A 26,204-nucleotide genomic window follows, 5' to 3' on the forward strand; every position below is an offset into this window, starting at 1 on the left:
TAGGGTGTGTTTGACCAGCTCCAGCACAGTGTATGCTAGGAGTATGTGTGGTGCTGGACTGTATGGGGGGCCAGGCAACCGCAGTATTACTCTGTGCAATGTACGATTGGGGACCTGCGGTCTGCGGGGGCTGCTGGTGGTGGTGGGGGTAGTCCTCAGATGCAGCCAGGGCCTCCAGAGCCTGCAGAGTGGACACCAGGGCATCATCCAGCTCCTGGGCATGATCTCGAACTGTCCGCGTGGCCACATTGTCGATCAGCGTCACTGGCACCTCCTCAGGTGGCAGCCTCCTCTGCATGGGCAACGGCCCAGTAGCCCCCGCCACTGCTGCTGCAGCTGCCGCTGCCCGTCTCTTAGGGTCGTCCTCATCCGAGCTGTTGTCACGGAAACCAGGCGGTGGTGCGGCGATGGCGGGGGGTGGTGGCTGGATAGCTCCTCCCTCCCCCTCCTCCTCTTCATCCTCATCACTCCCGGGTGGGGGCAAGGAGATGAGGTCCACGGCGCCGCCTTCCCGGGATGCACAGGATTGGGTGCAGCGCTGACGTGGGACCTGCAGCTGTGGAGAGCTCCCGTTTGACGTCCCCACTGCCCCTGCCGCCGCCGCCTTCATTCTGGCCTTGCAGGAGTCGCAGAAGAATCTGCCAGGGTGCTGGCCAGGTTCCAGAGTGTACGCTCGGGCCCGCCCCCCCACCCCCATAGCTGCCCGGACCAGCGACGGGCTCTCAGGCACGGCTAAGGACTCCGAGCTCTTGGAGGTGGGGTCCGACTTTGTGCGCGGCCTGCTTTCCTCTCTGGAGATCAGGTTCTTGTTGATGTCCATGTGTTCGTCCTGATGCTGTTGGTGCTGCTCTTTCATGTGAAGGTAGCAGAAGCCCAGGGGGTCTGAGTGTCCAGCTGACCTCTGGCCCGAGTCTCCGGGCAGCCCCTCTCTGACTGCTGCCTCCTCCCCATGCCTGCTGCTGCTTGGGGCGGAGGGCACAGGTCTCGGGACAGCGTGGGCACTTCTGTAATCTAAAGAGATAATTATCAAGACAAGTGAACAGGTGCGCGAGGAAGCAATGGGGAAGGGGGGTGGGGGTAGAACGAATCCAGATGACATGGAGATTTCCTCACATCTCTATTCTGGCATTGCATGGTGGTTGTGAGATTGGAGCCTTGCCCCCAATGCGAGATGGAAGAGAGAGGCTGAGATCGATGGAGGTCCAATGAGATGGGGGTGACAGGTCCTGGCCTCAGCCTTTTTGCTCAGTGCCAGTGATGGCTTGCAGTAACAGGCGGTGCTAATGAGCTCAGTCCCCATAGGTGGGACTGCAGCTCTTCGGCCAGTGGATTGAGATGCATGTTACAGGCAGAGTGGTTAAGACCCCTGACAATGCAGAGATTCTGGTTTCATGGAGGTGAGCTGTCGATCTGAGTTTGTGAATGACAGCTGTACTTCCAGTAAGAAAGAGCGAGTGAGAGAGAGAGAGAGAGAGGGAGAAAGAGTAGGAGAGTAATGTGAGAGAAAGAGAGAGAGAGAAAGAGGGAGATTGAGAGTTTTTCAGTACAAATGAGAGATATATGAAGAGTCCAGTGAAGGTGAAGCGAGGAGATGCAGAACATGCCTTTGGATAAAAAGCCAAAAAGAGACAGCAGAATGAGCCGGGCCTTCAGGAACCTCCGGTGTGAAGGGCTGAGCTGAGCTGAGCTGGGATGAGAGCCTTGGTGGAGGAGTGCGCATTGGCATGGATGACATTTCCAGCGTGACTGTTGAAGATGATGCAATGGCAGCGGGTAAAGCTTCCCCCTCTTGAAGAAGATCCAGCCAGATGCATAGTCTGGGCAGCCAGCTACTGTGGGTCACATGACACCCGCAGAGCCTGCAGGGCAGGTGTAATGGAGTGGCATTTCTGTATGTGAATTGAATGGTTTGTATGATTGCTTGTTGATCACTTTACTGACTTTTGCCCTATTGCAGGGACAGAGGATATGGTTCTCAAAATGAATGGGTGACAAATACATGCATATACATATTTATTAAAAAAATAGTTGAAAGGTTTATTCAGGATAAGTGTATAACTGGGCTGATACATTCTGACTCTCACCCAGCACTGCCCACTGCCAGGAGTTGGGCTGAGGTTGTTTTTAAATCAATTCAATGTGTTTACAGCCCTTTAGGATGAAATAACCTTAAAATAATCTCCAAATGAACAAAAACCTTGCTAAGACATCAGGGTTTATAATGAATGCATCCCCCCTGGAAATGCCTCCCCAATCAGGTGTTAAAAAAGGTTTAATAAACAAAAAGAAGAAGAAGGGAGAAAGGCATTGCAGGGAGCAGAGGGAGAGGGTTAGAAGTATGTTTCTCTTCTGTTAAGATATATCTCACATTTCCCTGACTAGCTGTGCATTAAGAGGCAGCTGGGGAGGGTGTGCTGCACTGATGGATGGTATATACTCCAGTCAAGGCTTAATTACATCACTGTGGAACTACTGTGGCCCAGCTCTAGAAACGAAAGAGATGGCTACTAACATACCTGCCTTGATCATGTGGGACTGACCAGGTGTCCGACAGAAAATATTTTTCTTGGGGTCCACAAACAACTTGTAATAGCCAGAGATCAGACAGGCAAAGTTTGTGGCATCTGGCCATTCCATGAGAAGCACCAGAGGCTGAGAAGGGTGAGAGACAGAAAGACAGAGCAGGGTTAGGGTTGGCTGAGAGTTAGAGAGAGAGAGAGAGAGAGAGAGAGAGAGAGATTATATTAAGATTACTATCTCTTTCTTTCTTTCTATTTATAAACTATAATTTATATTGTCCTTTTCTTTTTTCTGTACTTTAATACATTTTATAAGGCATTGTGCTTTATTATTATTTTATTTTTTATGTATATAATGTTCAATTGCTTTGGCAACACAAACTTGTTTGTCATGCCAATAAAGCTCCTTAAATTGAAAATTGAAATTGAAATTGAGAGAGAGAGAGAGAGAGAGAGTGTAGTGGAAGGTGAGGTGCTCTGGACTGCTGGACTGTGCTGCATGGGGCATCTCTATAACTGTACCTTGCCCTCAAGAATACCAACTTCCACGCGGGCCACGCCCTGGGTCTCCCTGAACAGCTGGATCTTGGCGACCCGGCTGAACTCGGCCAGGACTGTGGTGAGGTGGGTCTTCAGGTCGATGACATGACTGATCCCGTGACGTGGTCCCACCAGGAGAGTGGTGGCTGACTGCTTCTCATCCTGACAGAAAGAGAAGGGGGTGGTAGGGCAGAGACAGAGAGAGATGTTTTAGTATGATTTTGCTTTATTTGTAATTTATTTAAAATATATGCCATCTGTAATGCCATGCCAATATACGGTTAGGTCCATAAATATTTGGACAGTGACACAATTGTCATCATTTTTGCTCTGTACGCCACCACATCTGTGAAGCATGGTGGAGGTAGTGTTATGGCATGGGCATGTATGGCATGTATGTATTTATTGATGATGTGAATGCTGACAAAAGCATCAAGATGCATTCTGACGTGTTTAGGGCTATATTATCTGCTCAGATTCAGCCAAATGCTTCAAAACTCATTGGTCGACGCTTCACAGTGCAGATGGACAATGACCCGAAGCATACTGTGGAAGCAACCCAAGACTTTTTTAAGGCGAAGAAGTCGAATGTTCTGCAATGGCCAAGTCAATCACCTGACCTGTATCCAAATTGAGCATGCATTTCACTTACTGAAGGCAAAACTGAAGGCAAAACGCCCCAAGAACAAGCAGGAACTAAAGACAGCTGCGGTGCAGGCCTGACCAGGGAAGAAACCCAGCATCTGGTGATGTCTATGGGTTCCAGACTTCAAACAGTCATTGACTGCAAAGGATTTGCAACCAAGTACTGAAACTCTCTATTTAATTCATGATTATGTTAGTTTGTTCAATTACTTTTGAGCCCCTAAAATTGGGGGGAAGACATATAAAAATAGGTGTAATTCCTACACCATTCACCCAATTTGGATGCAACTACCCTCAAATTAAACATGAAAGTCTAGATTTAAAGAACGTATTGATTGCTTCCTTTCAAATCCTTTGTGGTGGTGTACAGAGCCAAAATGATGACAATTGTATCACTGTCCAAATATTTATGGACCTAACTGTAAGGTCTGGCCTACGGGCATTCTAATTAGCAATGATTAAGAAAGTTACTAACATCTACAACCAGGCAGAAGAGGGAAATTAAAAGGGAAATAAAAAACATCTATAAACAATATCTGATGTTGGCAAGAATGTGTTTCTAGTTTTTCATCTCCTCTAAATTAATAAGAACAACAAAACAGGGAATTTCCACTCATTGATTTCAGAGCTGTCAATGGAATAGGGAGGGGCCAGAGCATGTAGGTGCCTCAAAGAGGAAGCGAAAGGCTGCCATCTGACCAAAACCTTTGACCCTTGACCCCCTAACCATCTGACCCCTGCCCTACCTGTGGAGACAGAGACATACCTGGCCATGGAACAGCTGAGACAGATGAGCAGCCTATTGTCTAATTAGTTTTGAGCCCCTAAATTTGGGGGGACCACATATTAAAATTGGTGTAATTCCTACACTGTTCACCCAATTTGGATGTAACTACCCTCAAATTAAAGAAGAAAGTCTACACTTAAAGCACATCTTGATTGTTTCCTTTCAAATCCATTGTGGTGGTGAACAGAGCCAAAAAGATGACAATTGTGTCAATGTCCAAATATTGATGGACCTAACTGTATCTCAATCCATGGAGGAACAAGAGACGGCAGCAGCAAGGACAGAGGAAGAGTTGTAAGCTTTGCACAGGCTTTGAAAAGGCCCATCATGCTGACTACTTATTTTATTACCCCAATAAGAAACACGCCACAGTGAAGTCAGCAAAGTTCATATTTCAGGCCACTCTTGTACCTAGTTGCTACTGCCAGATTCTACACCATATTGGCACAAAGACACTTGTGGACAGAAGCACACAGCACTACATTTTCACACACACCCACATGCAATGTCTCAAACTGGTTCCTGGAAACATGGAAACAGGCAGACAGGTAGACAGAAAGGGCAGAGAGGCAAATCAGGAGACAGCCCATTACACAGACAGATACACTTTGTTTTGCATTTATGTCTGCCCCGGATAAGGGTGTCTGCCAAGAAATAAAAAAAATAATAATAATAATATACAGATAATTAGATAGAAATTCAGACAGAATGGAAGATACACAGAAATATGCAAGACAGAGAGAAACATAAACACACAAAAACACTGACAGAAAGACACACAGAGAGATATGGTCAGATTGATAAGCAGGCAACCGAGCAGGCACACAGACAGACAGACAGATACGTAAGTAGGTAGGCAGGCAGGCAGACAGACAAACAGGCAATGTGTGTGGGGTGGGGGGGGGCTGTAGTGTGTTACCAGGCCCACAGTGTGGAACAGCAGTCCCCCGAAGGGTGGCAGCTCATTCAGAACTCTCATGTACTGCAGCTTTGCCTGGAGAGGGGGCACCTGAAAAAAAGGGAAAGAGAGAGAAAGATGGAGAGGGAGAGAGGGGGAAAGAGGAATAGAGGGAGTTAACACAGTCATACTGACTGGATTGTACATTAAAAGTAGTACTGTACTGAGAGAGAGAGAGAGAGAGAGAGAGAGAGAGAAAAGCATCAGTGTATCAGAGCTGGTGGAGCCTCATACCAGTAGCGGACAGCCCATCGGCCCATATATTCTCTCCCGGCTCCGGCCGTTCAACTGGGCCGACCCCATAAAAAAAGGGTTGTTTTAAAGGGGGGACTAGAAACATGAGTGACATGGTCCATCTCTCCCTCTGTGCAGCGGTGCAGCCCTTAGCCTCACCCTTCCCTCACACACACACACACACACACTAGTGAGAACCAGTTCTTTTGATTCAGTTCAGTACGAAGAACCGGTTCTTTTGACTCAGTACTTCTCAGTTCAGTACTTCCGGTTGGTTGGATTCACATTAGCTCCATAATGCAGCAATACCTGCTACCTGGTTGTTGTATTTACTAAGTAAATGTTTTAAAACTGGTATTACACAGAGCTACCTGATTATGGTTGCATGTCTTAACACTGCTTTTCTGCCTTCACCTAACATTTACATTACCGGTACACCAACTCTTCAAGAACTGACTCAAATGAGTATATGCGTCAGCCCCTATCAGCCTATGAAAGGTGCAAGTGCACGTCCCAAATGAACAAATCAAAAAGCAGAACCGTGTATTTTGAATCAGTGAACTGAAAGAACTGAAAGAACCGACAGAACCAAAGTCTTCTTCGGTGAATTGAAAGAGAAAGACACAGATCTTGAATGTGCTGCTTGCTGCTGCGCTATGCTCATGTATGAACAAAATATATGCCTGTTAGTCATGCTTTCATAAAATGGATTGAATTTATTTAAATAGAAAATTTACATGATTTGCTGGTTTAATAAATACATTTACTTGATAAAAGCAATGCCTATATTCTTTATATATTATTTCCCCCAGAAATACCAGGGTACCATTTAACAGAGCAACTTATATAAGACAAACCAAGTTTATATTAAGTCTTAAAAACTATCTAAAAGTGATATAAAAAGCCTTTCAGGAATAATAATAATAAAAACAAAATGAGTGACACAAGAAATTTTATTGACATAACTTTGTATTGGTATTAAAATAAGACACACAATCCATGCCTTTTCAGCTTCGAGATATACAACTTAATTTTAATGAATCACTTCACATCAATTGAGACAATTTAGCAAACAACCAAATGCGTACTGTAATCTTTCAAATACGTCACAATTAACAATGCATATTTATCATTGCCAATATTTATGTCAAATAAATAATATAAACAATACTTATAAGTGTTGCTTTTATTAAGTAAATTTATTTATTAAACCAGCAGATCACCAAATCAGGTTTGACAACTCAATATCATATTGCCTATTTAAACACATACAATCCGGTTTGTGAAAGCATAACTATATGCCCAAATTTTGTTGAAATCTTTTATGTGGATCTCATGCATGCACATAGCACAGCAGGTTAAAGATCTGCTTTCTCTTTCAGTTCACCAAAGAACAGGAGACTTCGGTTCTTTCAGTTTGTTCTATTCTTTCAGTTCTTTCAGTTCACTGTTTCTGAATGGCTCTCTGCTAGTCGTTTATTTGTGGCGTTCAGCTCTGACATGCAAAACTGAGTTTGTATTGGCTGATGGATACATCACTCAATAATAAGGGAGAGCGAGAGATTGAGCAAGCAAGCAGCTGCAGGCCAGCAGCATAAGGGAGTTAAAAGAAAGTTAGGTTATTATCATAACCCTGGTTCCCTGAAAAAGAAAGACAACCATTACTGAATGGGAAGAGCCTTCTGACCTGCCAATCATGTAAAAACTTGTACAAAAGCTGGCCAATAGGGGCCCTGCTGGCAGGAGGAGTCCCACCCCTGAAGGCCCAGATCGGACACAGTGTGTGAGGTCTGCAGTCCTCATCCGACATGTGTGGAGGGGGGTGGAATGATTCCAGGACAATAGGTCAATTGATATGAAAAGCCAACACAACCTTGGGTAGGAAGGCTGGGTTCGTCCAGAGAAGATCAGACAGGTTTTATCCAGGAGACAAGGCATGAATCATGTCTCACAAAACTCTCCTTGCGGAAGTTATCGCTAAAATGAAGGAAACCTTAAGTGAGGGAAAGCAGAGCTCTGTTGTGGAAACGGGCACCTCTATGAGCTTGGAGGGCATGGTTGCAAAGCTTGTGCCCATCATCTGAAGGGAGCTTTGCTTCACACCACTTGCAGCAGTGGAAGGCCCCTTTTTGTCTCATTCCGGGGTTTAATTCCTGGGAGAAAATGTTAATGTTGATAGCCTCCTCCAAAAAGGAGCTTAAATCCTGAGGCAGGATTGCTTCTCCCAGCTCCTCACAACAGATCCTGGGTCTGTGTGTGGGTTCATGTCCAACTCTGGGGGTCGTGGTTGATATCGATGTGTTGATGTTGAGAATGGAGTTTTCGACGTCAAGTAGGGAGGGAGGCACGATCCAATAACTCCCGAAGACCTTGATGGGGAGGAGGTGAGATCCGTGGATCGAGTCTCAGCCAAGACACTCTCCTTTCCCAGTGTCAACTGTGATGTAGGATAAGGGGGGCATGATCCAAATATCAAGTCTCAGCAAGACACTCTCCATTGTATCAGAGGGTTCAACGTCGATATTGATGCATCAATGTTTTAATTTTTTAGAAGCAAACTTACGTTTTTGAACTTATAACTGATCAAAGTTGTGAGAGAGAGCCATGTGACTGCTTGCTTCGCCACAAGAAAATATTGTAGCAATCTTATTTTAAACAGTAGGTGTATTAAGTATAAGGGGGGTGGGGTTGGAGGTGATGCGGAGAGCGTTGGTGAAAAGAAGATGCTTGGAAAAGAGGATGCTGTCCTAAAATAATCTGTGTTCTTGCCAATTCAGTAAGCGTTGTTGGTGTTTAATGAGGAGCGAGGAGAGAGTGTGCAGTTCAAGGGGGTCTGTTGTTTTCGTATGCGTGGGCCAGCTGACAAAGACAAAGTGGATTCAACATTGTTGTTAATCATGTATTTTGTGATGTTAATAATTATGTTGAATTGACACTGATTGGACAATTAAATTGTATTTTGTATGTATTAATTAACTGTATGGTTTTACCACCAATCATTTTAAACTGAAACAGCACAAGGAACAGTATGCATTTCTGTTGCATTTATATCTATGGAAAGAAAACTACTTTACTCATACTAAAAACGTATTTTAAGTTCCTACATTGCACTTTTGATTTTGTCTGTATTTTTTTAAGTTGTTATATATTTTAGGACAGGAGTTCCCAATCCTGGTCCTGGAGGACCATCTACCCTGCTGTTTTCTGTTCCAACCAAGCTCTCAATTACTTAATTAAACCCTTAATTGAAGTAAAAATCTACTTAGATTTGACTTTTTAAAATGTATAATACACTTGTTGGTTCTTTAATAAGTTATTTATACAAAACATTTTAAGTAATAAATAATTAAGTAATTAAGTAATAAACCAATGACAAAGAACAGAGTCTACACTGATACCGTAATTGCCTCAATTTGCAGACTTGCTAATGCAGTTTCTCTGCCACAGAATAATCAAATCAGCAATCAACTGCGTTTGAGGACATTCCCTGCTGTACCATGTGTCTCCACCGGAGCCTGCTGTTACAACACAAATGGAGCTTTGCACACAGTTAAAATAACAAAATTAACTAAATAAAATAACCTTCCAGAGAAGCTTGACAGACTCAGTTTTGGAGATAATGCAGTGCAGGAGGCTTCAGAGGCTGGACTGTGTGGCGGAGAAGCTATAACAGTAATGCAGTTTTAAACCAATAAACCATTTTACAGGCACAATGATATTACAGCAAGGTCGATCAAAAAGCTGTAATACTGTCCGATGACCTGGTGTTGGTTGGGCTGCAGGGGGCGCTGTGATTGTACTTCCTTACCTTGTTCCCAGAGGGGGGAGGGTGCTGGTAGGTCTTGAGCAGCTGAGAGAGGGACTTGCACACATTCTTCTCCTTAACCGTGGGCAGGAGGGTAAGAGGCAGGAAGGGCTCCAGTCCCCACTCCTTCCTGGGCAAAGCACAGAGAGAGAGAGAGAGCGAGAGAGAGAGAGAGAGAGAGAGAGAGAGAGAGAGAGAGAGAGAGGGAGGTGTGTGTGTGGGGGGAGGGGGTCAGGACATGACTCACACTCAAGGTCACACACACACTGGTTTTAATTGTATCTACAGACAGAGATATGTCTTTGCTTCTGTCTTGTCACAGGCAAAGCGTTTGTGTGATGATCTCCCAAGTCTAGGGGAGTGACCCAAATGGGGTCATGCCATAGAATACACACTGAGACCTGCTATGGAGTAAGCCCTGTTTCAGCTGAGCCCTGCTGCACACTGAGGCCTGCTGCTCACTGAGCCCTGCTGCACACTACATATGTGGCATCTGACACTCACTCCACATGCTTCAGGGAGATCTTCTGGTTAGGCCTGGCGGCAGACACAGTGATGTAGATGTGCAACGCTGCCAGCTTCAGTGTGATGTCAGACTTCCAGTCCGAACCAAACCGCTCCTTGATTACATCATTACGGCTCTGAGGAAGGAAAAGCAGACCCTCGTCAACACACACAAAAAGAATGGCCAGCCCCCCCCACCCCCCCACACGCTCACCAACAGACTCCCTTTACCCCCACTGCCCCTTCCTTTACTCCTCACTGCCTCTCCCTTTATCCCTCACTTCCCCCCAATCTTGTCCTGAGCTCACGAATCCTGTGTTTGTTTTCATGAAAACCAATTAAAGGTGATGTTTCTCACTTTAACTTTCTCCCCTCAGCTCCTCAACACACTGAATTCAGGATTCTATCTAAGGGGAAAGCTGCTGTACTGAAACACTTGAGCTGTTTAATCTAGAAGGGGCTCCATGGGAGGGAGGCTTTCCTGTCAGTATCATTCTGACACTGTTTAATATGCTACAGCACTTTGTCCTCACCTCACATCACTATGTGCCCCCCCCAGACTGCCCTTTACTGCTGTTGTCCTGGCTGTGCTGTCTTTGCACCGCAGGTCACTGACGGAGAGTGCATGCCCCCCTGAGGAAGGCCAGCTGCTGTACCTGGATGTAGAGATACTCAAAGGCCGCAGGGTCCCTCCTCAACAGGTCTGCAGGGTCCTTGGGGAAGAAAGAGATACGGAACAGACACTTCATCCCCTGGAAATAGGTCCTCTGCACTACCTAAGGAGAAAAGCATGACAGTCAGCCCTGACCGCTTGGGGAAGGTGGTAATCTTGCTAGTTTGCTTGCAGACAGAGACTCCGAGATCAGAAGGCAGGACAGCAGCAGCAGGTGGGGATTCTCAAGTACACACAGCAAATCACCATCGCTTTCCCCAGAAGCATCAGAAGTAGATGTTTAATGTAAGAATGTCAGTCTATAACAAGGGCATCCAGAGTCGTGGGAAATAAATGTCTTCTTCTTTCCATCTTGATGCATAGAATTTTAACAGCAGTTAAGATTAAACTTTTACGAAGCAGCAGATAGTTGGTGCACAGGGAGAGGCCTGCAGGTCAATACTGGGTAAGTGTAGCCGGTGCGGTCGGAGCTCCTCACTTGAGATTCAAACCGTGCACCACAGGCGCCCCTCTGAGCACTCTGCACCACACCGGCTATAGCCAGTAGAGTGTTAAGCCTGCTATGCCAAAAGACTGGGTCTCCTGACGCGGGAGGCTAAACACGGTACTGATTTTACTGAGGGTTACATCACTTGTTACGTGCTCATATACCATATGAGCCCCGTTACATTAGGGCAAAGTCATATCTAGTTGAGGGTGTGATGAGGGTAGGCCAGGGGTCAGCACTTACCTGGGAAAGCGGCTGGGTCTCCTGCAACAGGTGTAGCCGGTGGTTCTGGTCGAGCCCGCCGGACTCCAGCACCAGGGCAAAGTGCTCGATGTAGCGCAGGGACAGCCGGTCCTGCAGAGATGACATTACATCCTGGGAAGAGGAGGAGTTGGGTCAGAGCTGGGTCAGGACAACGGAGGAAAACTTGGTGTGGGGGGGTTGTTACCAATTGTTTCTAATTCGGGGGGGGGGGGGGGAGGGACTTGGCCTGGGGGGGCAGGGGCTGGGACTGCTGTATTGTGACTCTGTTGTAGTTTAGGGATCTGAGGCTTCCTTTCGTCCCCCTTTGAACAGAGTAAGAACAGCTAGATTAACACATTACAGTTCTGCTCAGCCCCACTAAATGCCAGAAGACGCAGCCCTGTGGCCTGCACTGCCTGGTGCTGTAATTGACTGGGATTCGCCGCTCCAGGAGCCAAAGCCATGATCTGCATTACAAAGCTCTGCTGAGCTGACGGGAAGCTAACTCAACTTAGCAATGATAGTGGTACAACTGTGGCTGAGCAACAGACAAGCAGGACTCAAACCACCTGTGTCTAGCCTGCTCGTGCAGAAGGCTGAGGTGTATGTCATATACATATATATATATATATATAGATACAAACAGAGAGAGAGGCAGACCTATAAGGAACAAATATTTTAATATACAGTGAACATGTGAGATCCTTATATTTCTCATATGCTAGGATAGGCCACTTGTTTGTATGTTTAAAATATATGTGATCCATCCATCCATTTTCGAAACCGCTTATCCTGGTGAGGGTCGCGGGGAAGCCATCGCTGGACAACACATACACAAACACACACATACAGGGTAATTTAGCGAAACCAATGAACCTAACCCACATGTCTTCGGATGGTGGGAGGAAACCGGAGTACCCGGAGAAAACCCACACGGACATGGAGAGAACATGCAAACTCCACACAGACATGCCCTTGAGCCCATATATATATGTGATGTATTTTAAATATATTTTAGTTTTTGTAATTTATATTTAAAATGTACAGGTTGAAAATATACGGTGAGGTTAATTTCCTAAAATATAATTTGAACAAATAATATATATATATGGATTACAGACTAAAATATATCTAAAATATATCCCATATATCCCACCCTTTCCGTAGATTTATTCCCTCCCTCCCTCACATTCGCTCTTACCACAATCCAGATTTTACAAAGACCCAGGGATTAAATCAAGCAGAAACAGTTTAAAGGCACTCAGAACCAAAAGCAGGAGGCACCTCCTCCCACATAGAGGTGTGGAGGGGCGTCTGGAACGAACCCTAGTGGCAGTCCTGAAGCCAACTGCCTTCTTGGGCTCGCTCTGACTCAGACAGACTGCAAAGCCTGGACCATTATGTTACTGCAGCTACTGAACACGTACAATGGGCCTTCTCTCGATTGTAAACTTTCTCTCAGCTTCTCAGTCATCCCGCAGACTGAATGAAGAAGGAATGTTGTCTCACTCTCTCTCTCCCTCTCCCTCTCTCTTGGAGACCTGGAGCTTAGGGCAGTAATACAGATTCGGATACAAATTGCTTCTAAAAATATGTTATGGTATGATATAATCTAATGTAAATCAGCTACGGCAAACGTTTATAGAATTTTATATCACTCCGAGTGCATTTAATTAGACTCCCATTACACAGAGCTCCCCGATACCCCCTCCCCCACCCATCACTCCTGTTCCTCATTCCAGAACAGAATCTACTCTGATGGAACAGAATTAATAGAACCAATAATGGCCTTCTAATCAGAGGCCTTGAAGCTCCTCTGTTTCTACAGTGGAAAATATTTTGAAGACATTATCACCAGTGTATCCTCCCCATCTGCCTCCCTCCATCCCTTTTACTCTCCCTCTCTCCCTCCTTCCTTTCTTCCTTCTCCTGTGTCTCCCTCCCTCCTTCCATTCTCCCTGGTCCTCTTACTCTCTGTTCCCCTCATGCTCCCCATCCCCCCCTCCAGGCCACACTCCTACCCTGACAGTGGTCCGGCTGTCGAAAGTGAAGGACTTGATCTGTCCATTCTCCAGGAACACCTTGAGAACATTGGGGATAAGCAGAAGAGCGTCGTCCTTCAGCATGGTCTGATAATAGAGAGAGGGAGACAGAGGTACAGGGAGATAGAAAGAGGGAGAAGGAGAGAGAGGGACAGGGACAGAGAAGGAGAGGGTAAAGGGGGAGAGAACAAGGGAAGAGGGAGAGAGAGGGGAGAAGGAGGGAGAAAGAATTTATCAGAGGATGAAGTAAAGAAGTCTGTGCAGAATTCTATGTATTTGTCCCCTGAACAACTGCAGAAGGTCAAAAGGGAGAGAGGAAATTACACAACACACCGTGTCCATCAGGGCAAGACCCCTTAATAGCTGCTTGCACCTTTGACTGTAGTATTGCATTTCAGACTGGATATCTCCACCCACTGCCCCCCACCCACAATCAAATTATTAACTGAACCATATATACACAGATCACATCTCCAGCTTTCTCAGAGTGTATATTTATCAATATCTGACCTGTGCCCACTACAAATGCCCCTGTTCCCTACAACCCCCCCCCCCCGTCCACTACAATGGCCCCCATGTCCCCTGCTAATGCCACCCTGTCCCCTACAAAGACCTCCCTCTCTCCCATGAACCCTTTTTTTTAACAGAGCTGGTACTACACTTTACTGTTCCACATTGATTACAGTGAAACTGGGAAATATCATTAATTTGCTTATGCTTGTAATACCACAACACCATCTGTATTGCCAATGGCATTATCTGGCATTTTATATCTATTATAAATCTCAAGTGTGCTGAGCCGTCTGTCTTAGGGCAACAGTAAGCCAGCATCTCTTTTCTCAATAAATCACAGGACTGTGGGAACAGCAGCCCACAAATATGCCTCCATCTTTGTTTCCCTGATCCGTGAAGCTGCTTGTTTCAGGCTGGCTGGCTGTGTGATTGTGGTGGGGAGGGAGGGAAAGTCAGAATGAACACAAACTGTTTAGGTGACACCAAACTGCAAACAAACATCATTGGGTACAGACCGCAAGCTGGAGTGCAGCTTTGCAAAGGCGAGAAGAGTGCGGTGCCTGCAGACTGTGTCATAGTGTGCTAGTGTCACGAACAGGGCATGACGGGCATTTATTTATTCACTTAAGTAATGAATTACCTATTATGTTTTCTTTTCACTTTTTATTTGCAAATATATGCTCTTATTATTCACCATCACTGGTTGTTTTATTATTATTCAAGAGCTTGCTTCCTTGTTTTTCTTTTGTGTGTTTTTCATTATGATTCTCTTAAGTGTGCAATTATTGGTGATTGAGGTTATTATTGTTTATTTGCATGGTGTATGCCACCGAGGGGCATTCTCATCTTTACTTACCTGAACTCTTATTACCAATTATCTTCACCTGTGCCCCGTTTCTCTGCCTTTCTATTTAGGATGAGGGTTTCTTTCATTCAGGACCAAGACACACACACACAGAACAGCCACGGAAAGAGTACAGGGTACTCCAGCAATGAGACAGAGAACGCAGTGCTGGAGGGGTAGCGGTTTATGAGACAGTGATACAGGGAAGGATGGCGAAAAAGCTTCCCATCATAAGGATTGCACATAACCAAGGAAAAAGAAATCTGGAACTCGGAACGGTGAACAAAGGAGAAAGAAAATACTTAATTGTTGAAGTCAACAGTGAAGACTGTGGAGCATTAAGTATTGAATGATTAATTATTGGAATGTTGAGAGAATAGAGAAACCTACACGGTGAAATACAAAAGCACTTTATTGAAGGAAGTGAGGAGACTTTTGCACTTTCATTTTAATGGACACTGTATTTATATTTAATTTATATGGCTCTGTTTATCTTCTGAACTCTTCCCGTGTTTGCTGCCTCCCCTCCGGCAACTTGCACTGCAGTTGCACCTTTGTGAAATTAAGAGACAGATTGATAATTACAAATCTACTTACCTGTGACTTCTTGAATATAAGATAATAACTGTATTATTCTTACCTGCAGTCCTGCTGGGGTCCTGGTCTGAGCTGGGGGATACTTGGTGGCGTGAGTTCTCTCCACTCATTAAACAGAGTGGCGTAGTCAGGACCTGCAAGGTGTACAGCTATTCTGCCACCCATAAGCTGTGACACGTTGAGCTCAGGAAATCAGGGCTCTACTAATATAACCAAAACCATTTGCTAATGGGCAGAACGGTCTGATTTTCTGCTGTGAATTGCTAGTGTGGTGCCATTCAGAGCACCACTATCTTTCGTTTGATGTCTTTAGCAATGGCAAAGTAAATTATGGCGAGTATTAATTGCTGCATTTTAGCATTATGGATCACAGTGCTGATGCATTTCCACATTAACAAAAGAGGTGATTGCACAGAAACCATAGCCAACCGCAGCACTACAGCAGGCAATTTAAAAACCGATAGGTTGGTTTGTTTAAAATTACAGACACACCGCCAGAAGAGTCTCTGTATGATATAGTTAATTCATGCCTGGGCTGCTTCTGCAATTAGAGGCAGTCCACAGGATTGGTGATGCTGACACATGATCAGATCAACTCTCACAGGAGACCAGCACCACTTTTCTATTTTTTTCTGTCTCTTGTCTTCTGATTAATGACACCTGGCGCATGACAGTCGGGTGCTGTATTGTATGGTATCGTGTGCAGAGTGCGCACACAAGTTTGTCATGTTCAATCACTCTCCAGCGGCTGCAGATGACGGTGAGCACACACAGATTGAGCCCATTGGGTTGCCTCGGAAGGTTGTTTTCTCCTGGCTTGTTTATCCAGCATCTGCAGTCCCATCAGGTGGATTCCTTCAGGGACCTCTGCGGATTACTCTCATCCTGCTTCCTCTAATTTACCTGAGAGATATCTCTCTGTGTGCGGCTGCCCCAGCTCCCTAATGGATGCCAATGTGACAGCTGTGTACAAAACATGCAGCACAAGTAGGCAGTATTTTTGGGGAGCCAAATGTCCCATTGATCACAGGCTGTTTCACACCAGGTGACACATTTACCTCAAATGAGGCAAAGTGCAGTTCAATGGAAGCCGGTTATATATCCCATCAAAATGCAGCCTGCCTGTCAGCTATGCCCTCAGCACATTGCATGCTGATAAAGTAAACACAGTGCACTTCCATCTGATGCTAGCTTTGGGGTAACACTAGCATAATGTAAATGGTCCCTGTCCTGCGCTTAACTCATTTCACAGACAGCTGAGCTAGTTCACTCTCTGTCTCCCAAGTTAGCTAAGGTGAAAGTGAAAGACAAGACATTTCTAAGACTCGGTTGTCGAATTGCCAGCTGTGGAGAAAGATGCAGCCCCCAAATAACCACCCCTGACCCCAATGTTCTGCAGCCCCTGGGGAACATACTGTGTCGGGGTCGCTGACGGACACCTGCTCAGAGAAACGAACTTTCGGGGGGTTGGTTCTCAGTCGTGCTTTCTTGGCAGCACTGATGAAGGCAGACTTGGGTGACTGCGAGAGAGAGAGAGAGAGAGAGAGAAAGAGAGAGAGAGGGAGAATGAGAGAGAGTGGGAGCAAGGGAAAAGAGACAGTGGTAATAACACACTGTGCTGTTATTTCTCTTTTAACAAGCTTTTGCAAAATGAATAATTTCATTATGCCTTTTTGAAAACACATTTTTGAGAGAGAGAGACTTTGAGCCTCTGAGGTCAAAGCACTCATTTCACAGATCACGGATCACGTTGCGGTCGTGAAGTTGTTAAAATTACCCACACTGATTTACAAATATAATAAAACATGAAATCAGGGCCGGCTCTGGCACTCACCCTAGGTGAGATTTGGGGATAGCACCCCCCCATGAAAAAAATATTTCAGTATTACATTTTTTTATATTTACAGCCATTTACTTTGTTTATTGCTGTAAATAGTGATTTTGTGCTTCATATACTACTACTAAGAATAATAAATAATAACAATACTAATACAAAATTATTTATTACAAGCAAAAATGTGGCTAGCAATCACTAACACTGATATCAGAAACAATGTCTAAATTATTAGCTATATTAGCTAGCTCTGTGTGTGTAGTATGTGTGTATATATATATATATATATATATATACTACCGTTCAAAAGTTTTAGAATGCCTCAATTTTTCTAGATTTTATTGAAATATACAGTTTAATGTCATAATGTTAAAGCATAGAACAAATAACAAAACAAGCTTATATATAGTGGAAAGAAATTCAAGTGATCTGTGATGATGGATGACACGTAAACTGTAAATGGGATGTGTTTGAGAATGAAACGCGCTGGAAGCCAAGAGAATAAGATTTCAAACGATGTGCACATTGTAGGAATACAGTGTAACTTCTATGCACAGGAGCTGCGCGTAACACTGCCAAATAATGCATAAGAGGATGTAGTAACACAGTATATAAATCTGAAATTATTTTTCAGTTTTTGGTAACCTAAACATTTTTTTTTATTTTTTATTTTTTTAACCTCTGGCAGTTTACCGCTTACCTTTGTACCATTTCAGGTTATTCAATGGACTTGAACTGCTTAATTGTCATTGCATGGCAAACCAGGCAAAAGTAGAAAGATGGGGGTAAGCCAAATCCCTCAATATTTTGTATTTAGGATAGTTATGAGGAGCTATGATTGACCTTATAATAGAAGATTTCAGGTGTTTTTAGTTTCCAAGAAAAAAAGTTTGTGCCCTCTTTGAATAGAAACTTTTAAATAAATGGGATGTTACTACAGTAAGGGCTTTACTCCTTGGGGGACACCTTTTGGTTTTAGGAAGAATACACACTGGCTATAGCTGGCTAAAACACACATAAAGGCTAAAACTGGGTGTGTTGTGGGTAAATATCTTCCAATTGAAATTAAAATCACTTGTGGTCATGTCCTTTACTTAGAAATATCAAATTAATAGCTTTGGAGTCTTCATAGTGGTTTCAGGAATGCTTTCTTAGTGGTATATCAGGGTATTACAACAGTAATTCTGTATCCAAATGGCATTATATCTTAATATGACCTAATTTAATTGAAATATTATTTATTTTATATCATTCCAGGGGCTGTGTGATCAGTGATTTTATTAAATTAACTTTTATGGCCTTCTACATACTTTCTTTACTTTTCTGTCCCCATATTTGTATACATTTGTTTTTCATGTTAGATTGATTATCTGTATAGGTTATGGCATTCCAGCATTGATTAAACATCTCCCAAACCCAAACCCCTCCCAAATGAGGATTATTATTATTATTATTATTATTATTATTATTATTATTATTATTATTATTATTATTTTTATTTCTTGGCAGACGCCCTTTTCCAGGGCGACTTACAACATAAGTGCAAAAATACAGTGAAGTACAAGGCATCAAACATTACAAATTCAATTTAGCTAAAACAGCAATTCAAAATAATACATTTTACAAATTCCAATTTACAATTTACACAAGTACAGTAAGTGACTTCCTACATCCTGGACGGTGAAATCTAAGTGCTGTCAAGATGTAGGGTCACAGTCAAGGGCTATGGGAAAGGGAGCAAGGAGGAAAACAATCAAGAACGCGAGAAGCATAATAAGGACTGTGAAGTGCTATCTAGCAGGGATAGAGGACTAATATTACAAGTACTGTCTGAAAAGATGCGTCTTGAGTAAGCGCCGGAATGAGGTCAAGGACTCTGCTGTTTTGACTTCGGTGGGAAGGTCGTTCCACCATTTAGGGGCCAGGGATGAGAAGGAGGGGGCTCTGGAGGAAGGAGAGTGGAGAGGAGGTAGAGTTAGTCTTCTGGCACTGGAAGACCGCAGTGATCTGGAGGGGATGTATGGGGAGATGAGGGACTGAAGGTAACTCGGTACAGTGTGGTCGAGACAGCGGTAGGTGAGGGTCAAAGTCTTGAACTGAATGCGTGCCGGTATCAGGAGCCAGTGGAGGGAGCGGAGCAGTGGAGTAGCGTGTGCGAATCGTGGCAGAGAGAATATCAGACGAGCCGCAGAGTTCTGGATGAGCTGGAGCGGCGGGTAGTAGATACAGGCAGGCCGGTCAGGAGGGACTTGCAGTAGTCCAGGCGGGAGAGGACCAGTGACTGGACGAGTAGCTGAGTCGAGTAGTCGGTGAGGAAGGGACGGATTCGGCGTATGTTGCTCAGGAAGAATCTACAGGTGCGTGTCAGTGTGGTGATGTGCTGGGTGTAGGAGAGCGCAGGATCAAGGGTGACTCCTAGATTTTTAGCGGAAGAAGGAGAGAGTGTGGTGGATTCCAAGGGGATCGAGATGGGGAGGTCAGCAGAAGGTGAGGAAGAGTGGGGGGAAAACAAGAGATCCGATTTGGAGAGGTTGAGCTTGAGGTGGTGTGAGCGCATCCAGACGGAAATAGCAGACAAGCAGGAAGAGATGTGAGAGGGGATGAGAGGGTCAGAAGAGGGAAAAGACAGGAAGATCTGGGCATCATCAGCATAGAAATGGTAGGAGAAACCATGGGAAGCGATGAGGGGGCCCAGGGAGCGAGTGTAGAGAGAGAACAGGAGCGGGCCCAGGACGGAGCCTTGGGGAACACCTGAGGATGTTATCTCCTCATTGGTCTTAGGACCCTTGTGACTCCAGGAGCTCTTGCAGCAGATAACAGAGTTCTTTGGGAAGCATAGAAGGAGGTGGCACGTGTCAGCGGTCATCACCAAAGGAGAAGATGGAAACTTCAACGTGGAGTCCATGTCTTCAACAACTATAAGCAAGACTGGTTCTCTTTTGAATAGAGCATGTGCTGTCAACGATCAAGGCTGAGAATTCCTCACTGTCTACAACATACCTATAGTCAGATAATGCTGGATGTTATCACAGTTGTTCATTATTGTTATCCTTACCATCTATGATTTCTCAGACCATCAAGCTGGAAAGGACAATAGAAAGATTGCATCCATGAAAATGCACATTAGAAGGTATGTGAATGAGAAACACAATGTTCCAACTCCAAAGGACTTAAAAGAGGCCTTAGAATTACACTGTGGTATGAAAGGCTGCAGAATAGCTGTTGTGGAGGTGATGGCAGGCACAGAGAGCAGAGGTTGGAGAGAATAAAGGCATTGAATAACTTCCAGTTTGAAATAGGTTTGAATTGCTAATAGGACAATCCACCATCCCAGGCAAATCAAAAAGGAAGGCTGGGCTATAAGATAAACTATGAGAGATCAGAAAATGTCAGAAAATGTTGAAAACTATCTGCTTGACATTTTCAATCAAGGGGCCAAAACTGGCCAAAACAAGTTTACAGTTACATTAAACACAAGTGACAAAGGTCAACTACTTTTCAAAACAGAGGAGTGGAGAATGGCCAGACAAATCAGTGGCATCAGCAAAAACCTGATTCTGAAGATTATGATGACCATCAAGAGCTGGAAGCATTGGGAGAGGAGGAGGATTTTCTTACACTGTACAACCAAAGTGACATTAGTCCCCTCTCATCAAACATATTTCTGCCACTTAACCAAGACAAACAGGTCTAAAAAACGAAATCAGTTAAAGGACATTGGAGACCTAAAACAAGAATGGACTCCTACCTACATTCCTACCTACCTACATGTTCATGTGGACTGAATTTGCATTATTTTGCTGTCAGTGGTTGATATACACCATTTATGGTATTTTCTCCCCGTTTTATTAATACCAAAAAGTGTGACTGTAAATGTCATAGTCCAATTTAGTTTGTTGCTACAAAATTATGGCTTGAAAATTATTATAATATGTACAAATGTGATGTGTGGTGCCCTTCAAATTATTTAAAGGTCCAGCTTTGGTAATATTAAAATACAATGCCATTTGGATACAGAATTACTGTTGTAACACCCTGGTATACCACTAACAAAGGGCACAAGCTTTTTTCTTGGGGATTGAAAGGAGCAGAATGTGAGACAAAGCGGTTACTGTGTTGAGAATGAGTAATATGTGGAGACAATAAATTATGATAAATTGGGACTCGCGAAGAAGGGAGAGAAGGGTGCCTGTGGAGCGCCAGTCTGCACCCCTACGACATATGGCGCCCAAGGTGACCGCCTTATCCGCCTATGCCAGGAGCCAGCCCTGTATGAAATTGATAACATTTCCCAGTGGGTGGGATATATATATATAGGCAGCAAGTGAATATTTTGTCCTCAAAGTTGATGTGTTAGAAGCAGGAAAAATGGGCAAGCGTAAGGATATGAGCGACTTTGACAAGGGCCTTTGTGATGGCTAGATGACTGGGTCAGAGCATCTCCAAAACTGCAGCTCTTGTGGGTTGTTCCTGGTCTGCAGTGGTCAGTACCAAAGGATACGTCTGAAGTGGTCCAAGGAAGGAAAAACGTGGGGAGCGAAGGCTGGCCTGTGTGGTTTGATCCAACAGACGAGCTACTATAGCTCAAATTGCTGAAAAATGTAATGTTGATTCTGATAGAAAGGTGTCAGAACACACAGTGCATTGCAGTTTGTTGCGTATGGGGCTGCGTAGCCGCAGACCAGTCAGGGTGCCCATGCTGACCCCTGTCCACTGCGAAAAGTGCCTACAATGGGCACGTGAGCATCAGAACTGGACCACGGAGCAATGGAGGAAGGTGGCCTGGTCTGATGAATCACGAGTTCAAGGTGTTGACTTGGCTTCCAATTTCCTCAGATCTCAATCCAATCGAGCATCTGTGGGATGTGCTGGACAAACAAGTCTGATCCATGGAGGCCCCACCTCGCAACTTACAGGACTTACAGGATCTGCTGCTAACATCTTGGTGCCAGATACCACAGCACACCTTCAGAGGTCTAGTGGAGTCCATGCCTCGACGGGTCCGGGGTGTTTTGGCAGCAAAAGGGGTACCTACACAATATTAGGCAGGTGGTCATAATGTTATGGCTGATGTGTAAATGCAATTGCGCTTGTGCGACAGCGTTATGGTCCATGTGTGTGGCTGTAATGGTGTGCTGTATTGATCGTTCCGCGGATGACTGCCAGGGATTAATGTGTACAGTAATGGTTCTATTTCAGTGTGAACCCACCGGGGATAAGGAAGGAGCGCAGTATATTAACTCTGCTCCAAACAGGGTATCGATCCGCTCACCTAGACACAATCTGCACGTTGCTGTTCCCCGAGCTCTACTGTCTTTCCCCAGCTAGTGCTGTGGGGCTGATTCTGACTTTACCAGGTATTTCTGTTTGTATTTATTGGTCTGATGCTTTAATCCAATGTGACTCATGCAAGTAAAAAGCATCAGGGAGCGGAGGGGTTAGGGCGGAGTGTGGAATACAACACCGCAGTAACTGCTAACTGCTACTGACGAAGGGCAGGATTTTATGGATCCTCGAACAGTGAACACGTAGAGCTCAGATTTACAGTGGACAGGCTTGTGATCTGAACTGATTTGCAGTGAGCTGTCCTTGTTATAAAAGTTAAGCAAATTACTTCCCTTTCCAGAAATGTATCCTTTAAACGACAAAACCACTCCTGCTACAGTTCAACCTGAGCACAGGTGGGGAGGCACAGGCAGCTGGGAGGCACAGGTAAACCCAGGTGACTTAAAGGAACTTGTGAACAAAATGTATATTACTATATATTCTTTTCATTACTATTATCATTAGTTTAGTTGAAAAGGGAAGGAGCTGATGGCACCTCCAGGCACATGCTTCAGGAGCACGGGTGGATACACACACACTCTTATCCATCACTGGTCAGTGGGGCTTAGGACAGGGTCAGCAGGTGTGTCAGGCAACACAGGTACGGGAGACTCACCTGGTGAGGCTGTAATACGGTGAGCACAATGGATTCCTTGCAGCTCCTGGAAAAGGGAACAAACAGAGATTGAACCGTTTTCACACCATTACTATATGTCTGAAGCCCGTTACACCCTGGCCTGGACTTTGAGGTGTGATTTTAAGGAAGCAGCTAACAAAGTTTCAGATATTTATTGACACAATTCCCTGACATGAAGTACTGCAAGATAGCCAGCTGTCTCAGCAGATTGCATAGAGCAGTGTATAACAGCCTGAAACACTAGGGTCAATTTATTTGCAATATATTCAAGTTTTTAGTGTATTGTAATTGATTTGAGTAAAAAAATAAAAGCATAAACTACCGGAGCGAGCAATTGCAAGTGACTTCGAGAAGAGCTGAAGAGTCATGTTATGTATGTGTGTGCTGAGCTCTCCTGGCACTGTTTTAGTTCATTTGTATTTCTTGACTTGTTCCCCTACCGAAGAAATACAAATCTATTTGTATGGCACACTACAGTAAACGGTCCTGCAGGTCTCTAGAGAAAGCAGCCAGACCCACAGACTACACAGTTTTATAGTGCCCCCACACCCTCAGTCTCAGTGAAGGATGTTACCTTACAAGGTCTATGACTCTCTCTCGGGGGGCGTCGCTCATGGGCTCCTCATTAATGCAGAGGATCTGGTCTCCAGGGAGTAGCTTCCCCTCTGAGGGACCACCTGGGACAAACAGCAGAGAGACACAGATTCAGTGAGGGGCAGGACTGAGGGACATGGAGAGAGACATTGCACCAAGACATATACAGACAGAGTGCCAGCATGGAACAAGACAGACTGACACTACACAAATACAGCACTGCACTGCACCCTGCACAGGATCATTGTGGTACTCTGTGGTGACAGCACAGTCACCTGCAGCCAAGCACAGTGAAGTCATGTCAAAGCATGGATAGGTGATTTGGACTGTGACAAAGGCTCTGGGAAACCATGCCCGGAGACTGCTGAGAGAACAGAGACACTCCTGAGCCAATCTAGTGCGAGGGGACTAGTGTCAGCTCTGGTGGGGTTTGCAGAGGGACAAATGTTTCCATTCATCAAATTTCTGCAGTTTGTCCGCTGGCAAGTGTGCATAGTAGGGGCACTGGGCTGTTAAGAGGTACGCAGATCAGGGTGTAAGCAGCAGGTCCTCAAATTCGCACCCCTGTCACAGGCACCTGAGCTGCACAGCCCCCAACGAGAAACAGCTTCAGCTGAACAGGGTGGCTCACATATGTGCTGAGCCCTGACACACACACACACACACACACACACACACACACACACACACACACAGCAGGAAAGCGGTGAGTGAATGCAGTGCAGCTCATTGCACACCAGACGGGAACGACAACGAACAGCAGCACAATAGATGCAGGACAGAACCCAGAGCAGCACATACAGCAGGGTCAGGTGCCTCTGGGGCACACAGACACCAACACCAGCACCAACACCAAGCAAGCAAGATCAATACCCACAATGATACGCAAATCTTGCACTTAACACTAGTACTACTTCTACTAGTTTTCTTTAGTGTTCTGCACCTTCAGGGCTGTACTCATAAGACCTTTTCCACCACGTTGAGTTAACTGCTGATCTCCCCCCACTTACACCACTGTTCATGCTACCATGCTGTACTGCACTGTACTAGATCTCTACCATGGGATATCACAGTGTCTTTGTATGAGGGGTGTAATCAAAACGCATATATAAACAGCCCATCTGGGACTTGGGTTTCCCTCCATCACCAGAAGGGGGACCCGGAGGAGATCTTTGCGTCAGATAACCTTTATGCTTATGTTTGTTCCTTTTGTTCCTAAAGAGGCAGTGCGGAGGCGATCCTGATCCAGTGGAGTTCCAGTTCCAGTATGAAGGAAGTCTAGCTCTAGAAGACCTATTGGAGGGGAGCTGCCAAGGATGGATATCTGCCTGGACCAGTGTGATTGGAGAGCGAGGAGGACCTTGATCGGCAAACGGGATTCAGGAGAGGCAGTGCACCCTAGGAGCCCTGGCCCAGCGAGGATCCAGATCCGCTAGACTATGGGGACCAGGCCTCAGCAGGAGGAGCGCGGCCTACTGGAGCAGTGACGCCAACCAGGCCTCTTTGTGGATACTAACCCACCAGAATCTCCCACCCGCAGGTGATCCAGGCGAGGACCAGGCCTCAACGATTGAACTAGGTCGGACGGACCTAGCAACCCCCTCCAACATAATGGGCCTCCTTCAACCTGGGACTCTGAGAACATCGGCCTTCCATTGACTGGATCGGGCTAGGAGTAGACCCACCTGCCTCCAGGGAAGTATAGGTGACTCGAGGAGATGCTCTTGGAGAGTCTCTACTCGGGCCACAAGTTCTTAGTTTTCTTTCTTTAGTTTTTTTGTTTCTCTGCCTTAATCCTGCCTCTCTGCCTCTCTCTAATCCTGCCTGAGTCTTACATTGGAGGACCCTGGGAGAGGCTAGGGAGCAGAAGAGACCAACCAGTCCTGTTTGAAACAATTCCATCTGTACTTTATCTGCTCCCTGGAGACAACGGATGATGATGGGGTTTCCACACTCGTCGCAGACTGCGAGTTAGCGCAGTCCAGTTCACCAGGGAAGGCGGAGGAGGCCATCAGATTTCAAGACTGCAGTTTAGAAGAGAAATACTTCAGAAGGGTATGGGCTTTGCTCCTAAAGACTTGAACTGTCTGGTGAAGCTGCCGCTTAACTTCTTTGCTACACATGACCTGCTAGAGGAGTGTTACAGTTTCTATAGGAGAGAGAAAAGGGGAGTGCTGGCAAATTTTGTTATGGTATCTTGTCAGACATCCAGTACAGGATAGTAATGATAGGTTGTGTATGCAACCCCAGTTATCTAAAAAAGGAAGCACTGCCCAAGGGGGAGAGGGGTTTCTGCGCACTTCCGTAGGAACCCGATCGAAACGTCACTCTATCAAAGCTGCCATTGGCCCCTGCGTTCGTCACTCAGAACAGGTCCCTTCCCACTTCCTGTTCTATAAAATGTGACATCCTCTTTTGCCGAG

At 45.2% G+C, this 26,204-nt stretch overlaps 1 protein-coding gene across 1 annotated transcript in view; it reads right to left on the reverse strand.

Annotated features, from left to right (window-relative positions):
• frmpd3 (FERM and PDZ domain containing 3) overlaps positions 1 to 26,204 on the reverse strand; it is a 46,189-nt gene that overhangs the window by 11,932 nt on the left and 8,053 nt on the right. The window contains exons 2-13 of the mRNA XM_066715350.1: positions 23,762 to 23,864; positions 23,167 to 23,212; positions 16,807 to 16,911; positions 13,417 to 13,524; positions 11,396 to 11,527; positions 10,649 to 10,768; positions 9,993 to 10,129; positions 9,492 to 9,618; positions 5,411 to 5,500; positions 3,038 to 3,221; positions 2,517 to 2,708; positions 115 to 1,011 (exon numbers count right to left, since the gene is read on the reverse strand). Of these exons, the coding sequence (XP_066571447.1) occupies positions 115 to 1,011; positions 2,517 to 2,708; positions 3,038 to 3,221; positions 5,411 to 5,500; positions 9,492 to 9,618; positions 9,993 to 10,129; positions 10,649 to 10,768; positions 11,396 to 11,527; positions 13,417 to 13,524; positions 16,807 to 16,911; positions 23,167 to 23,212; positions 23,762 to 23,864 (2,241 nt within the window). The remainder of the gene's footprint in view (positions 1 to 114; positions 1,012 to 2,516; positions 2,709 to 3,037; positions 3,222 to 5,410; positions 5,501 to 9,491; positions 9,619 to 9,992; positions 10,130 to 10,648; positions 10,769 to 11,395; positions 11,528 to 13,416; positions 13,525 to 16,806; positions 16,912 to 23,166; positions 23,213 to 23,761; positions 23,865 to 26,204) is intronic.

The sequence above is a fragment of the Amia ocellicauda genome, chromosome 10 (assembly GCF_036373705.1).
Source record: "Amia ocellicauda isolate fAmiCal2 chromosome 10, fAmiCal2.hap1, whole genome shotgun sequence".
NCBI lineage: Eukaryota > Metazoa > Chordata > Actinopteri > Amiiformes > Amiidae > Amia > Amia ocellicauda.